The sequence below is a fragment of the Larimichthys crocea genome, chromosome VI, assembly GCF_000972845.2.
Source record: "Larimichthys crocea isolate SSNF chromosome VI, L_crocea_2.0, whole genome shotgun sequence".
NCBI classification, from domain to species: domain Eukaryota; kingdom Metazoa; phylum Chordata; class Actinopteri; family Sciaenidae; genus Larimichthys; species Larimichthys crocea.
In genome coordinates this window covers 6895997-6908338 of record NC_040016.1, presented here as the reverse complement: position 1 = coordinate 6908338, position 12342 = coordinate 6895997, and the positions used below count along the sequence as shown (strand labels likewise).

Sequence of the window (12342 nt, the reverse complement as noted above, 5' to 3'; positions counted from 1 at the left end):
TTACTCACTGCATGGTAATTATAAAAAGCCACACCTTTTATAAGACAATTGTGTTTGTCAAAACAAGAGTTTGGTTAACTCAGAACCAGTTATTATGATTGGCACCGATGGACTTCAGTTGATTTTGACTCTTTGTATGGCTTTTTACAGTATGTTAAATATCGTGGCAGCCTTGATGTGTGCCAACTGTGTGATCAGTTTTTTATAAATACTTATGAGCACATAAATCTGTCGGTGTAAAATAAAATGATTATGAAAAAAGATCAGCTGTGCCAGAAGCCTCGTAAATCTAAGTATCATCCATGATCTCTGAATTCCCTCATGGCTGCTGGGTGGATTACGTGGTTTGAACTGTGTCGGACCAAAGTTTAATTCAGGTCAATGACTACATAATGCACCGACTGCAACAACAGCGGCAGAGTCTGACTGTACAGACTAATTCTTTAGCGTAATTACATAAATTATAAGGGTGGAGTAAACAGAATTTAAAGTGTTTCTCATTTGCCTAGGAGCATTTCAAACTTTTCAGCCAAAAGTTGGAGGGGTGTGATGAGATATGTAAGACTGACACAGCCCTTTATGCTTCACTTGTTACCATGTCAAATGACTAATAATGGAATATTTAATACCTCATAAATTTTACGCCACAAAGAGTAGAACTCTGTCATCTTTTATTGACACTTTTAAAGATAATACAAATAGATGATCAAGATCACACACATAAATGTGAAAAATAAGATTGATACACCACATAAAAGTTGTCTTTACAAAATGTAAACACACATTGCTGCTTAAGACAATGCTACTGTTTTTTTATGGCAAACTTTAACACAACAGAAAATGTCCTCTATTGTCATCTATGTTCATTTTATGATGTTTTTACAGTGTTGTGTTATGATATCAAAAACAGTAATTTCAGTGCAAAGTAAGATCCTAACCCTTATGTTATTATCTAATATATCAAGCTCATGGTACCAGATTGCATATTGCAGGTACACGTGAAGAATTTACATTCAAAGACGGCAGTTAAAGCAAGAAAAGCAACTAAAAACTTGAAGTCTAACATCTTAACCTTCACCTTTATTCCAAAATAATTACAACCTTACAGCATACATACAGGGCTACTGGTTACTGTATGTAACCATTTATTGATGGAATGATTATGAGGATATGTAATCAATAATTGTAATCAGTAATTCTTTGTGAAATGACAAAGGATGCTGCTCAGCCTCAGAGCATATAGATCCCGTGGATGTGCAAAGGAACGTCCAGGTGACTTACTTCTTTAATAATTTTCAGAGCTCCATTTAGAACGTCGTGTTAATCGACAACTTGAACCGACTTGTGTGCCGCCATGGTGACATCATTCACAAAGAAGGACTTAACCATCCCTTGCTGCAAGACAAATAGATAAATATAAATTAGTGTTTCTGCTAAGTAATCATGCTGAACTTTGCAAAGAGTGATGCACACTGTGCTCATGGAAGTTTCTTGATGTTACACCACCAGCTGCAATTAAAACGAATGAGCATCCTCAGAGTTACAATGCGTCTCGCTAATGTGCTATAGTACGTGTGCAAAGACAAGTTTCCTCAAACCTGAGCTACGAGATTCCTCAACTGTGTCACTTTAGTGTCTCATTACCACTGAGCATTTCCCAGACAACATTGTCTAATCCATCAATCTGTATCCCTCTGTTTCTCACAAATACCTGAGAGGGGTGTGGAACCACAAACAGGGTAGGAAACAGAGAGGACACACCCAAACACTGACAGATCTTGGCACTCAGGATTAACCTTTAACTCACTTTTTTCAGGAAGCTTTGCAAGTCCTTTTCTGACCAGAGGTTGTAAAGAAGCAGAGCTGCGGCTTTCCTGGATTTGGGGAGATACCTTAATGGAGGGAAAACAAATATTAGAGATCAGATTCAACTTGTGGGAAGCTAATATGCAATTGTAAATCCTTGATGAGTAATCCCTGTATCATGAATAATTATTATCTATTCTTTTAAGTAAGTCTGCGGGAATGTTGTGTCTCTGCTCACAACAACCTCACCCGTTTTTGCTGAGCTCATTTAGTGAGTTTATCAAGTTGTAGTTCAACAGGGGCTTTCCTATCTCGGGGTCCTTCATAAACAGGCAGTTGGCGGTTTGGCAGGCCATGGCCAGTGTGTCATCAGACTCATTTCCTTTCTTGGTGCCTTCACTCAGGGTGGCCAGCAGCTCTGGGAGAGCTTTACGAGCTTCAGTAACAAGATAAACAAAACTAGGCGTTTAACACATGCAAACACTTGTAAAAACTTGTAAATGATTGTTTGAGATAGAGAAGATAATGGCTTCAATGGAAATGACCCATGTTTGAAATCTACTATGAAGCAAAACTGTAAAGTCTAAAAACATTTTTCTTCTTATTTCATATATCTTATCATATTTACATTTAAATATGCTCTGTTAAAACAAGCAGCAGTTTTTGATAAAGCAACTTGACGTTTTGTCTTGCGGCTGCTTCTTACCTATATTATTGTGCAGATTTGGGTTCTTGGTCAGGTTTCTTACCAAAGCCACTACGTTCCTCTGCAGATTGACTTTGTTTGACTTTAAAAGGGGACTGATGGTTTTCAGGCCATTCAGTTTCTGCACAATTATCTGGCTCATTACACCGGAGACCTGTGAGCACAGAAAAACATATAAATCTAAAACAAACAAACTTACAAGTTTCTAGAAAAACATTTACAGTAATAATTTAAAGGGAATCCAAATTGGTTTCCATGAGCTACAACTGCACAGATGTAAATCACATTTTTTTTTTCTCCTGGTCATTGTGCAACAGCACAAAAAAAAAAATTCTTACAATGCCTTCATTTGTGGTGAGGTTCTGTAACGCTCCACAACAGGCTTCCTGTGTTTCTTCTTGCTGGCTGGAGCCAAGCAAAGACAGGTAACTCTGCAGAGTTTTGGAGTGAATCAGCCAGCCTGCACCACTTGGCAGTGGATCCTCAACAACCGGGAAATCAAAGTGGCACTGGACAAGAAAGGGGACACATCATCTTCAGCATGCAGACATGCAGAATTTCACATAGGATCTTTAGAAACATATGATCCTAGTAAAATATAACATGAATTTGAAGTGATGTGTAAAACACACGGTCACTGTGCTAGAGGCAAACAGGGAACACAATGAAGCCAGACGTGTTTAATCTTGTGCAAATATTTAACTCAAAGTAAAAGGTGACAGTTTTTCAGACAGTTACTCTGAAGCTTTGAGAAGCTGGATTGTAATTATCAACATCACGATTATTATCATTATGATTATTAATGAATCAAGTCACGCTAAGGGATAGGACTAACGACACAGTGCAGACTGATAGGTGCTTTCTCTAGACAAGATGACACTTGTGGTATCTGCGGGTACTGACTGGCATGCAATTAGAACTGAAACTATCTCTTAGGCGTCAGTGTGTATGTTTGTCACTGTTGTGCACCGTCCATGTCTCACCTCCTGTTCTAGTTGTTTGCTCTGTGGGCTGAAGCAGCCGATGGGCCCGGCGTCACCCTGGCTGTTGTTCCTGTTGACAGGTTTGGCCAAAGCTGTGATCCTTCCAAAAAGAGCCGGAGCCTCGTCCTCTAGCTGGAACGTCAGGTTGTGCAGGATGCAGGCGCAGTTTTCTACAGGCTGTTCCAGCAGGTCGAACAACACCCAGCATAAGGGCACATTGCAGATTAACATGCGTATATGTGTGTGTGCATGTGTGTTGTATCTTGACTAGATGCAGCCACACAAATACATAAAATAATACGTTCTTCAGATGTACACAGGGGTGGACACAGAATTGCCAGTGCTAATGCTCAATAATGCTGTTGAGTGCTAATATTATACTATATATTTAACTGCATTATATTGTGCACATTTTACTGTCACTTTGTTAAATTCTGCGTTGAAATATATATCTAATAATTAAGTTTTACTAAAGAAATAAGTCATATTAACCATTTAAATATATTAAGTTATATTAAGTTAGTTATATTAAATTGATTTGAGGCAGACAGCGTAAAACATATTTTACTGCCTATGGTGCAATCAAAACAATTCTCTAATTACACAAATGAGGCTCAAGACTAAAGCAACATAACATTACAAGTTGTCAAACAAATCAGTTATTCTGCTTGAGAAGTCCTATCATTGACACATAATCAGCATTTACAACACTGTACAATAATAAGCATTACCAGCCTGCATATACATCTTGTCCCTTATCACTGGTCCATATCCATGACAGTAAAAAGGCCACATACTGTAAATAGTTTCCTGCGTATGACTCAGTTATACCTTTTGTTGCAGCAGAACGACTCTGTAAATTACAATAGTCCTCTAACATAATGGCCCATAAAGGGTTGGTGAACTGCTGTTCCTCGGTATAGTTTGTTTTTTTTGTCAGCGTTCCACATGAAGGTGTGATACATGCACGTACCTGACAGACATGTGAGGGGCACAGTGTAACAACTGACAGCTACAGTAATATCAATACACGTTGTCTTTTCTCACAAATTACCTTATCATCAGGTTTTCCTGCTTCCACGCAGTCTTGAAGATATTTGACCAGAGAGTCGATCAAACCTCGACATTTCCTCATCGCCTGTCTGTTGTTTTGCTTTGCACTGCTCAGGTTTCTGTTAAGAAAAGAAAACGTTGAATGGGATGTGAAGATGTCAAACAATGTTTTGACACACACACTCGTATTAATATAAGATGTATCCAGTGGTTTTATTCAGTGAAATATACAGTACAGTCTGTAAATATTTAATTCATACTCTATATTGGATTTATTTATTGTTCATGTCCAAACATTTATGGAAAGGCCTTGCAGTAAAGGTTAAATAATAATCATAATAATATATTGTCTGATCATTTGTTTAATTCATAATAATTAATTTAATTTTACCTTGCCTGGTAAGTAATAGTACGTGTGTACAATCAGTAAAATTAATGAAAAGAAAGCAACCAAAACGATTACAGCTTTCCCAAAATGATAGAGGAAGTCTGCTGATGTAGTACATAACTATTATCATACTAATATCACCTGTAACTCTGGTCAGACAGATGATAATGTTCTAGATTTACATTCAAAATTACAGTAGTTAAAAAGCCTTCAGACTGTCTGAGGCACCTTAAAGTCTTTTTTTTTTTTTAAAGGTTTCACGTCAATCCTGGCTTCTCTAGAGGCTTTGTGTTTGAGAGTTGATTTTATGTGGCTCCAAGCTACATAGCAGACCTGTTGACCCTTTAAGTGCCAGATGGCAGTCTGAAATCTGAAATGCCATCAGGGCTCCTTATCTTTGGACTGACCTTGCAGAATCAGTGAGTCACTTTTATAGACTTGCTTTTACGTTATATTCATTCATTTCTTTTATTCTTTATTTATTTTTTTTTAGCTTTAGTTACTTTTATCTTATTGCATTTATGCAATGTATGCATCTTTATTCTCTTGTATTGTCATGTTTCCTAAAGGATACACCTCTGACCATGCCTATCTTGTCTTCCACCTATCATGCTCTAAAATCTTCTTTGTTTGGCCGCAGTGAACAACTGCACTTTGTAAACCCTGTTGCTCTATAAAGGTTAGTACTATTAAAAACAGCATCTCTGACAGGAAAACCTATGTATTTACCGTTTGAAAATGAGCTTGTAATGATTTGGAAAGCTACTGATGGCTCAAGAAATGTGCAAGATAATTGTTTTTATCAATAAAAGCAGAATAAATATTAGAAACAACCATATATAATATAGCATACAGTAGTATAATGCAACACATGCAAACTCAGTGCAGCCTCAAAATGAACTTAAGGTTCAATCAACATCTCTAAAACTGTTCAGTAAAAACTTTTAAAACATGGAAACAGGATTACACACATCAAATAAAAATAAATAAATTAACCTATATGTACTGTCACTTAATTGAGAAATGTATTTATCCTGGGCCCAGTCTATAATGTTCATTACATAGTCGTTTGTAATGCTGCCCTGCAGATCAAAAATATATATATGACGTTGCTGTATACTCCACACCCCTGAACATCACGTTTAACCCGCTCCCATCACACTACCAGAAATAAGGAGTTTGTAGTGTTCAACATCAGCAGTCAGAGTAACAGTGGTAGCTTCACCCTCACCGCCGCCTTTCAAACATGTTAATAGAACGAATTGCCCGGAGGAAAAAAAAACGGTTTTATACCGACCAGTCTCACAAATCTTTTCTCCACACATTACCACACTCAAACAAAATAAATCTCTACAGGAAAACATCCTTAAACGCATATTAAGTTACACGCCACTAACCTGTTATTTCCAACTGTTTCAACTACACAGAGGTAATAAGATCCAAAGCCTTAATTCATTTTTTGCTTACCTTAGACACCCGGTGGCATGGAAGAAGGCATCATGATCATTGTTAGTCCGGTCAGGACCTGTTGTGTAAGGCAGGATCACACGCTCCATTAAGACAGGCAAAGCACTCTTCAGCAGGTCTGGCTTCAGGCTGTCGACAGAGGACAAATTCCACAGGAGACCTAGAAAGAAAATTAAAACATCAACTGCACCGTGTCAATCACACCGATGGCAAAATGATTAAATTATTTTTAGATTTATTATTTTTCACTGTCTATGGTAGAAATATAAAAAAGGTTTGGGTACATTTTACTATCCTATTAAATGTTTTAATTACAGGAAAACTTGAGTGTTTGCCCGATAACAGAACTAAAACTTAATTCAATTAATGTTCAGATGCCATCACAGTTTCACCCTCTGGGATCTGAGCAATCACTTACGACTGCAAAAGCAACAGATAGGGGTGTTGATGGGACTCCAGAGGGTTAAACATTTAATACATTTGCATCACTTAGAATGAGGATATGACAGAATGATTGACAGCAGGATTATATCTATAACTACACACATGTGGCTTACTGTCTAACTTGGACAGGTGTGTATGTAAATGTATGTATCATTGACATAATTACATACTTCAGAGCCAACTTGTACCTGTCAGCTGTTTCTGTATCTCTGCAGAGTCTGTGTCTCTGAGCAGAGTCACAGCCTCTGTGATGCCACCGCAGCGACTGATCTGCTCCTTGCTATTGTTGCTTTTGAAGGACAGGTTACGTAGGGCGGCCGAGGCTGTCTGGTGGACCTGCTGACTGGAGCTGCGCAGCAAAGCCACCAACGCAGGGATCCCATTGAGTTTCAACAACTGTGGGACAAGAGCAGAGCTTAGGAGGACAATATTAAACACAAGACAATATATTTCTTCGTCCATATGAGGCCACTATTTTCTAACACTTTGAGTCAGTGGCAAGGCTAGGATACAAACTGGGAAAAGCAGGCCCAGAGGCCTGAGACCCATATGAAAGAAACATGTAGTTTCCATTGTTAATGGTGGAGTCTGTCATTCCCATGCAGGATTCAAGTTACCAAACCAAACAAGTGGGGCTCACAAGAAGTCTCAAATGTTATCTGACTGACAGGTTCACTGGTTATTGTACTCCTAACACCATATCAGAGCTGTACTAAAAGATACTGTTAATGCAAACTGAACATTTAATCTAATCTACCTTCATCTGCTGCAACATAGGGTGGCAATTATTATTATAATAAACTCTTTGTCTTGTCCATCACAGTTAAGGAAGTGCCAGAGAACTCGGTTAAACCAAAGTTAAAAATCCAAGCAGACACATATGAGCTAATTTGAAGTTTTAAGAACTACTTTAATTGGTGTTAATAGAATATTAGTTTATATTGTGCTGCTAAATAAAGTTGACTTTAATTTAACTGCAGTGCAGAAGGCTTAACAGAAGATAGAACAACAAATTAGTAAGGTAAAGGTCAGTAGCAGCTCAACAACAAATTTTCCCCCCTTGGCCCCTGAATCGGTGAACCTATCCATTTAAAATTCAAATTCAGCACACCTACTGGCACGGAGCGAATAGATAGAATTTACATTTTTCATTGTATTTTTCCTCCAGTGTCAACTGCCATTTCTCAGACTTTGCCCTGAATCTCACGCTTCCCTAAAATGGTAATGAAAAGCACACTGACAACGTGATAAGATAACGAGAAAAAACACCTCCTCTTTGGCATTATCGTCAATAAAAGTGTTGTGCTGTATGTAGGAAGCACCGCAGTGCTGATAGGTTTCGTCCTTGTTGGTAAGGTACTCCACAGCCTCTTTCATAGTGATATCAGCAACTCCAGTGTTCCCATTTGACCTGTAAGAACAGTACAGTACAGTACAATACAATGAAAGCATGCATATTCCGTGAAAAATCTTATTTATATTATTTGAAATTAACAAAATAAGCCATGTGCATTACAGAAAGGTTATTCTCCGACTTACCCAGAATCTTCTTTTCCCTTCAGACCACTCTCTGTAACAGGAGGCTTTGAGGATTGTTTGGAAGAATCAACTTTGCTCAATCCAAACTGGGTATTTATTTTGGTCTGGCCTATGCCATTAACACTGAATTGAGACTGAAAGAGAGGAGTCTGGGTTGTGGGGCTCACTACAAACATACTGGTGGGTCTTTCTGCCTTGAAGGTGGGCCTGTTGGAATGGAACCTCTGCCCAGCAACAGAGCGTTTGGTGCGCTGCCAGGCTGAATCAGGCTCGCTGCGGCTGGTGTTGGCTTGACCAAACCGCATGGCGCCACCGGTGGCGTGACTCCTCTCTTGTTGATAGGTAGAAAATGTGTTCCTCTTCACAGGGGAACCCTTTATGTTGTTGATTGGTTGACGGGTGGTGTTTTTTTCTAGGTTGAGCTGCAGAGCCAGAGAATACATGTGTTTGTAATGAAATATAATCTTAAAACGGATGATTTCAACAGAAACTCAGCAAAGAGACAGAGTGACTGACAGTTGGCATTGACAGATGAAATTGTGAAAGAACATTTTAATGACTGGCAGACTCTATGGGAGGCTGGTAAACACATTTTTTTAAGACAGAACGATTCTTGGAAGAGCTGGAAACGAAGAAATGGGAGAAGTCAACTGGGAACAACCCATTTCTCAATCATCGATGAGAACTTCTTATTTGGATAGCTTTAGAAACATGTTTCAATAGCTTTTTAGCAGAGATATAACACCACTGTGGTGAAGATTTGGTTAGGTTTAGGCACAAAAACATCTTGGTTAAGGTATGTCACATATCCTTAGAATCTGCAGACAAAGTAAAACAACAGATCCAAACAAAGCATTACCTGGTCAACCTGGAAATATGTTTGAGGTTCAGACAGTTTGTTGGACAAAAATTTTGAAGACATCAGATTTTCAAACAATTGAGTATTTGTCAGATTAACCAACCATGGAAATAGTCATTAGTTGCAGCACTAATCTAGATAGCATTCTAAACACACTTTAACAATGCTAATCCACACAGATATCAGGTTCTAATGAGCGAAATCAGCCTAAAACTCAGAACTCGCAGATACACTCTCCTCAGTAGTAGCTGGTTCAGACAAACAGAATAGTCAACCTTACCAGTTAATGTTTTGATTTAAAAAAAAAAGAAGAAAAAAGAAAAGATAACTCCACAACTCACCGCTTTAGAAAAGCCATTCCCAAAGAAGACAGTTCCATTAGATGTGCTCGACTGTGACTTTGAGGCATCACTGAACACTGAGTCATATACAGGGCCTGAGGGGGAACGTGGAAGTTTATCAGCTGTTATCATGCAGAGTACATACCTAAGATCAATGTCATTGATTTACTGCCTTCACTTAAGGAAAGAGGAAAACTGTTACCTACAAAGATTCCGTGCCCATGATGTATTTAAAGAGAAATTAAAGTCATAAAGCTAAAAGTCAGCGAGCGCTTTACACTGGTAGATAGCAGTGAGAACATGAAAAAACAGAGCTGTAAAGGTCACAGTGCAAATGATCAGCATATTCTGTTTGAATTAATAACCATTTCTATCTTATATTTAAAATGTCAGACTTCTGGACACCGTGTAATTCATTGATCTGCGCCAGGTTTTGAGATTAGCTTCTATCTTTGATAAATGTTTTGTAAGTCAGTCACTCCGGATCAACATCCTATGGAGTGCAAAAGATTTAGAGAGGTCTGGACCAGGAGGTTGCCAGGATTTTAGAAATACAAAGGTCATGAGTCAGCAAAATCTGAAAAAAAAAAAAAAAAACTAAAGCTTATAAAATTTCTTATTGTTCACATTTTATATATTCAGCTCACAAGTTCCTTAAAGGAAAACTGCTCATAAAAACGCAACAGATTCTAAACTTCAACTTTAATAGCTGTTTAATAGAATTGTGTCTCAATTATCTCTATAATTAATCAGTAAAATCATTAAACTGTAAAACTATTTTTGATCTGCTCAAACTCAAACAGCTTTGGTGCACTAGCTGCTCTTACTTGTTGGAGACAAAGAAGTAGATAAACTCCTGCTGCTGCTGGACTGCCTGGATTTGGTCCTCCTGATGGTTTGCACTTGTTCGAGGACGCGCTGCTGTCCAGATCGATACTGGTTCACTGAGGGCAAAGCCAACGACGTGTCGTCCACACTCGTGATGGAAATGACGGATTTCAGCGGATACTGGTTCGTCATTTTTTTTTTTCTTTTCTTTCCAGCTGTCCAGGTGGCCCCAACAACAACATCCAAAGGAGGGCTCTGCTCGTACGGGAAACCAGTCAGCTGCGGAGTGTTGTCTGAAGTGCACAGGATAAGCGCACCTTGCCCTGCCCAGCCCTGCACGATAAGACCGCACCCATCCAGGCACAATGCTGCAGTCAGGCATTATGTCCCACTCTCTGCACTTTCTCTCACTTGTCATGACAAATACTCGATTCATGGTGGAAAGTAACTAAGTACAGTTACTCGTGTATCTTACTGCACACATTTACTTTACTCGCTTGTACTTTTTTCTTGTTTACTTCACCACAGCTTCAGTAACAGATTGCGTTACAGATTAAGATTATGCATATCAAATATAAAACATTATGCTTTGTTCATAAATTTAACTAGTTTACTTTAGTCAATTTGTCAATGAATGACAGAAAATGAATTGGCAACTATTTTGAAAATCCTACATTTTTATTTATTTGTTTGTAATTTATTTTAATAATGTAAATAAATGTTTGGACACCTTTACTTAACATTTTAAAAGCAGAAGTTATAATGGAGTATTTTTAGAATGTGCTTTGTGCTTTTATTTAAGTAAAGGATCTGAAAACTTCCTCCACTGCTAAAGTACTATTAGAGTACTTATACCTTACTTGAGTATTTCCATTTAATACTTATACTACAATTTTATGATACTGTATATGTACTTTGTACTTACTCCGCTACACTTGTTTGACTGCTGTCAGGTATGATGACGAGCCTCCAAAAAATGCAATGCATTATTTAAACTACCTACCAGTATATTAGCTCCTACTCCTGATGATAAATGCTTCACTTAAGTAAAAGTACAAATACAACAATGTAAAAATACTCAAAATCCTAGTTAATTAAAAGAGAATCAGCAAAATGTAAAAAAAATAAAAATATCAACAGCAACAACTTGTTTGGCAGTAAAATGATTTATAATCATTTAAGACATTATTAGATTATTAATACTGATGCATGAGTGCTAAGTAGTATTTTAGTGTTGTAGTTTGTTGAGATGAAGTAATTACAGTCTTGTCACATTTAAAAGCACATAATAGACATGTTCATGACAGACACAAAAAGCCCTTAGGTGTACATGTGGAATGAGAGCTTACCTGACACTGCTGCGAGAGCTGGAAAACGATGCCATTACCATCATACAACATACACTGCAGGAGAAAATTATTGATTTATTTTTGCAAAGATGGTAAAACAGGATGAAATAATTGAACAGGACGGGACAGGAAGGTAAGAATCTGGATAAATATTCTGAGTAATAACCACCAAATACCTTAGATATGCTGTGACTTGACTTAAATATGAGAGAAATAAAAGAAATGATATTTGTTTAAACTGCACAAGAAGCTGTAAAAAATTGTGCATTTTTACTGGCTCTGCCTCCAACTCCTCTCATTTAAATGTAAACACTCATGTGCATATGAAAGAACAACTCCAGAATTTGCTCCAAGTTAATTTGCATTAGGTGTAGGGCTGCCTAATTTACATATAGTATGCATATTTTTCACATTTAGGGTCATGTAGGCTTAAATGTGCGTAGCTCTAGCAACCTATCAATGTTTTACTTATTGGCCAAAGCAGCTTTTTGGGTGGGCCGTGGCACTAAATGTTCCAGTTTAATTTTATACCTGGTGTGAATCCAAAAGGCACTGATCTAATTTGCTCTGGGAAATAAA

At 37.8% G+C, this 12342-nt stretch overlaps 1 protein-coding gene across 4 annotated transcripts; it reads right to left on the bottom strand.

Annotated features, from left to right (window-relative positions):
- Positions 1-654: 654 nt before the first annotated feature.
- pkp1b (plakophilin 1b) lies at positions 655-12267 on the bottom strand. Of its 4 annotated transcripts, XM_027279535.1 has the most exons (15): positions 11940-12006; positions 11764-11817; positions 10414-10747; positions 9587-9681; positions 8387-8808; positions 8117-8258; positions 7036-7243; positions 6404-6563; positions 4550-4667; positions 3496-3672; positions 2851-3021; positions 2513-2666; positions 2056-2242; positions 1808-1892; positions 655-1395 (listed from the first exon to the last, which is right to left on the bottom strand). In XM_027279535.1, exons 2-15 carry the CDS (start codon positions 11812-11814, stop codon positions 1321-1323), a joined length of 2379 nt encoding a protein of 792 aa, XP_027135336.1. In that variant the 5' UTR covers positions 11815-11817; positions 11940-12006; the 3' UTR covers positions 655-1320. The 4 variants fall into 4 exon arrangements, with proteins under 4 accessions (XP_027135336.1, XP_027135338.1, XP_027135337.1 ...); XM_027279536.1 differs by lacking the exon at positions 655-1395 and having other exon boundaries at positions 1799-1892; positions 11940-12253; XM_027279537.1 differs by lacking the exons at positions 11764-11817; positions 11940-12006 and having other exon boundaries at positions 10414-10949.
- Positions 12268-12342: the final 75 nt, after the last annotated feature.

What these genes read in the sequence shown, in the direction of transcription:
- pkp1b (XM_027279535.1), bottom strand. Translation starts at nt 11,814, where the DNA reads ATGTTGTATGATGGTAATGGCATCGTTTTCCAGCTCTCGCAGCAGTGT. An exon ending in AAGGGAAAAGAAGATTCTGG is followed by an intron (nt 8,259 to 8,386) that starts GTAAGTCGGAGA and finishes CTGTTCTTACAG; the next exon opens with GTCAAATGGGAACACTGGAG. An exon ending in AATGAGCTCAGCAAAAACGG is followed by an intron (nt 1,893 to 2,055) that starts GTGAGGTTGTTG and finishes CCCTCCATTAAG; the next exon opens with GTATCTCCCCAAATCCAGGA.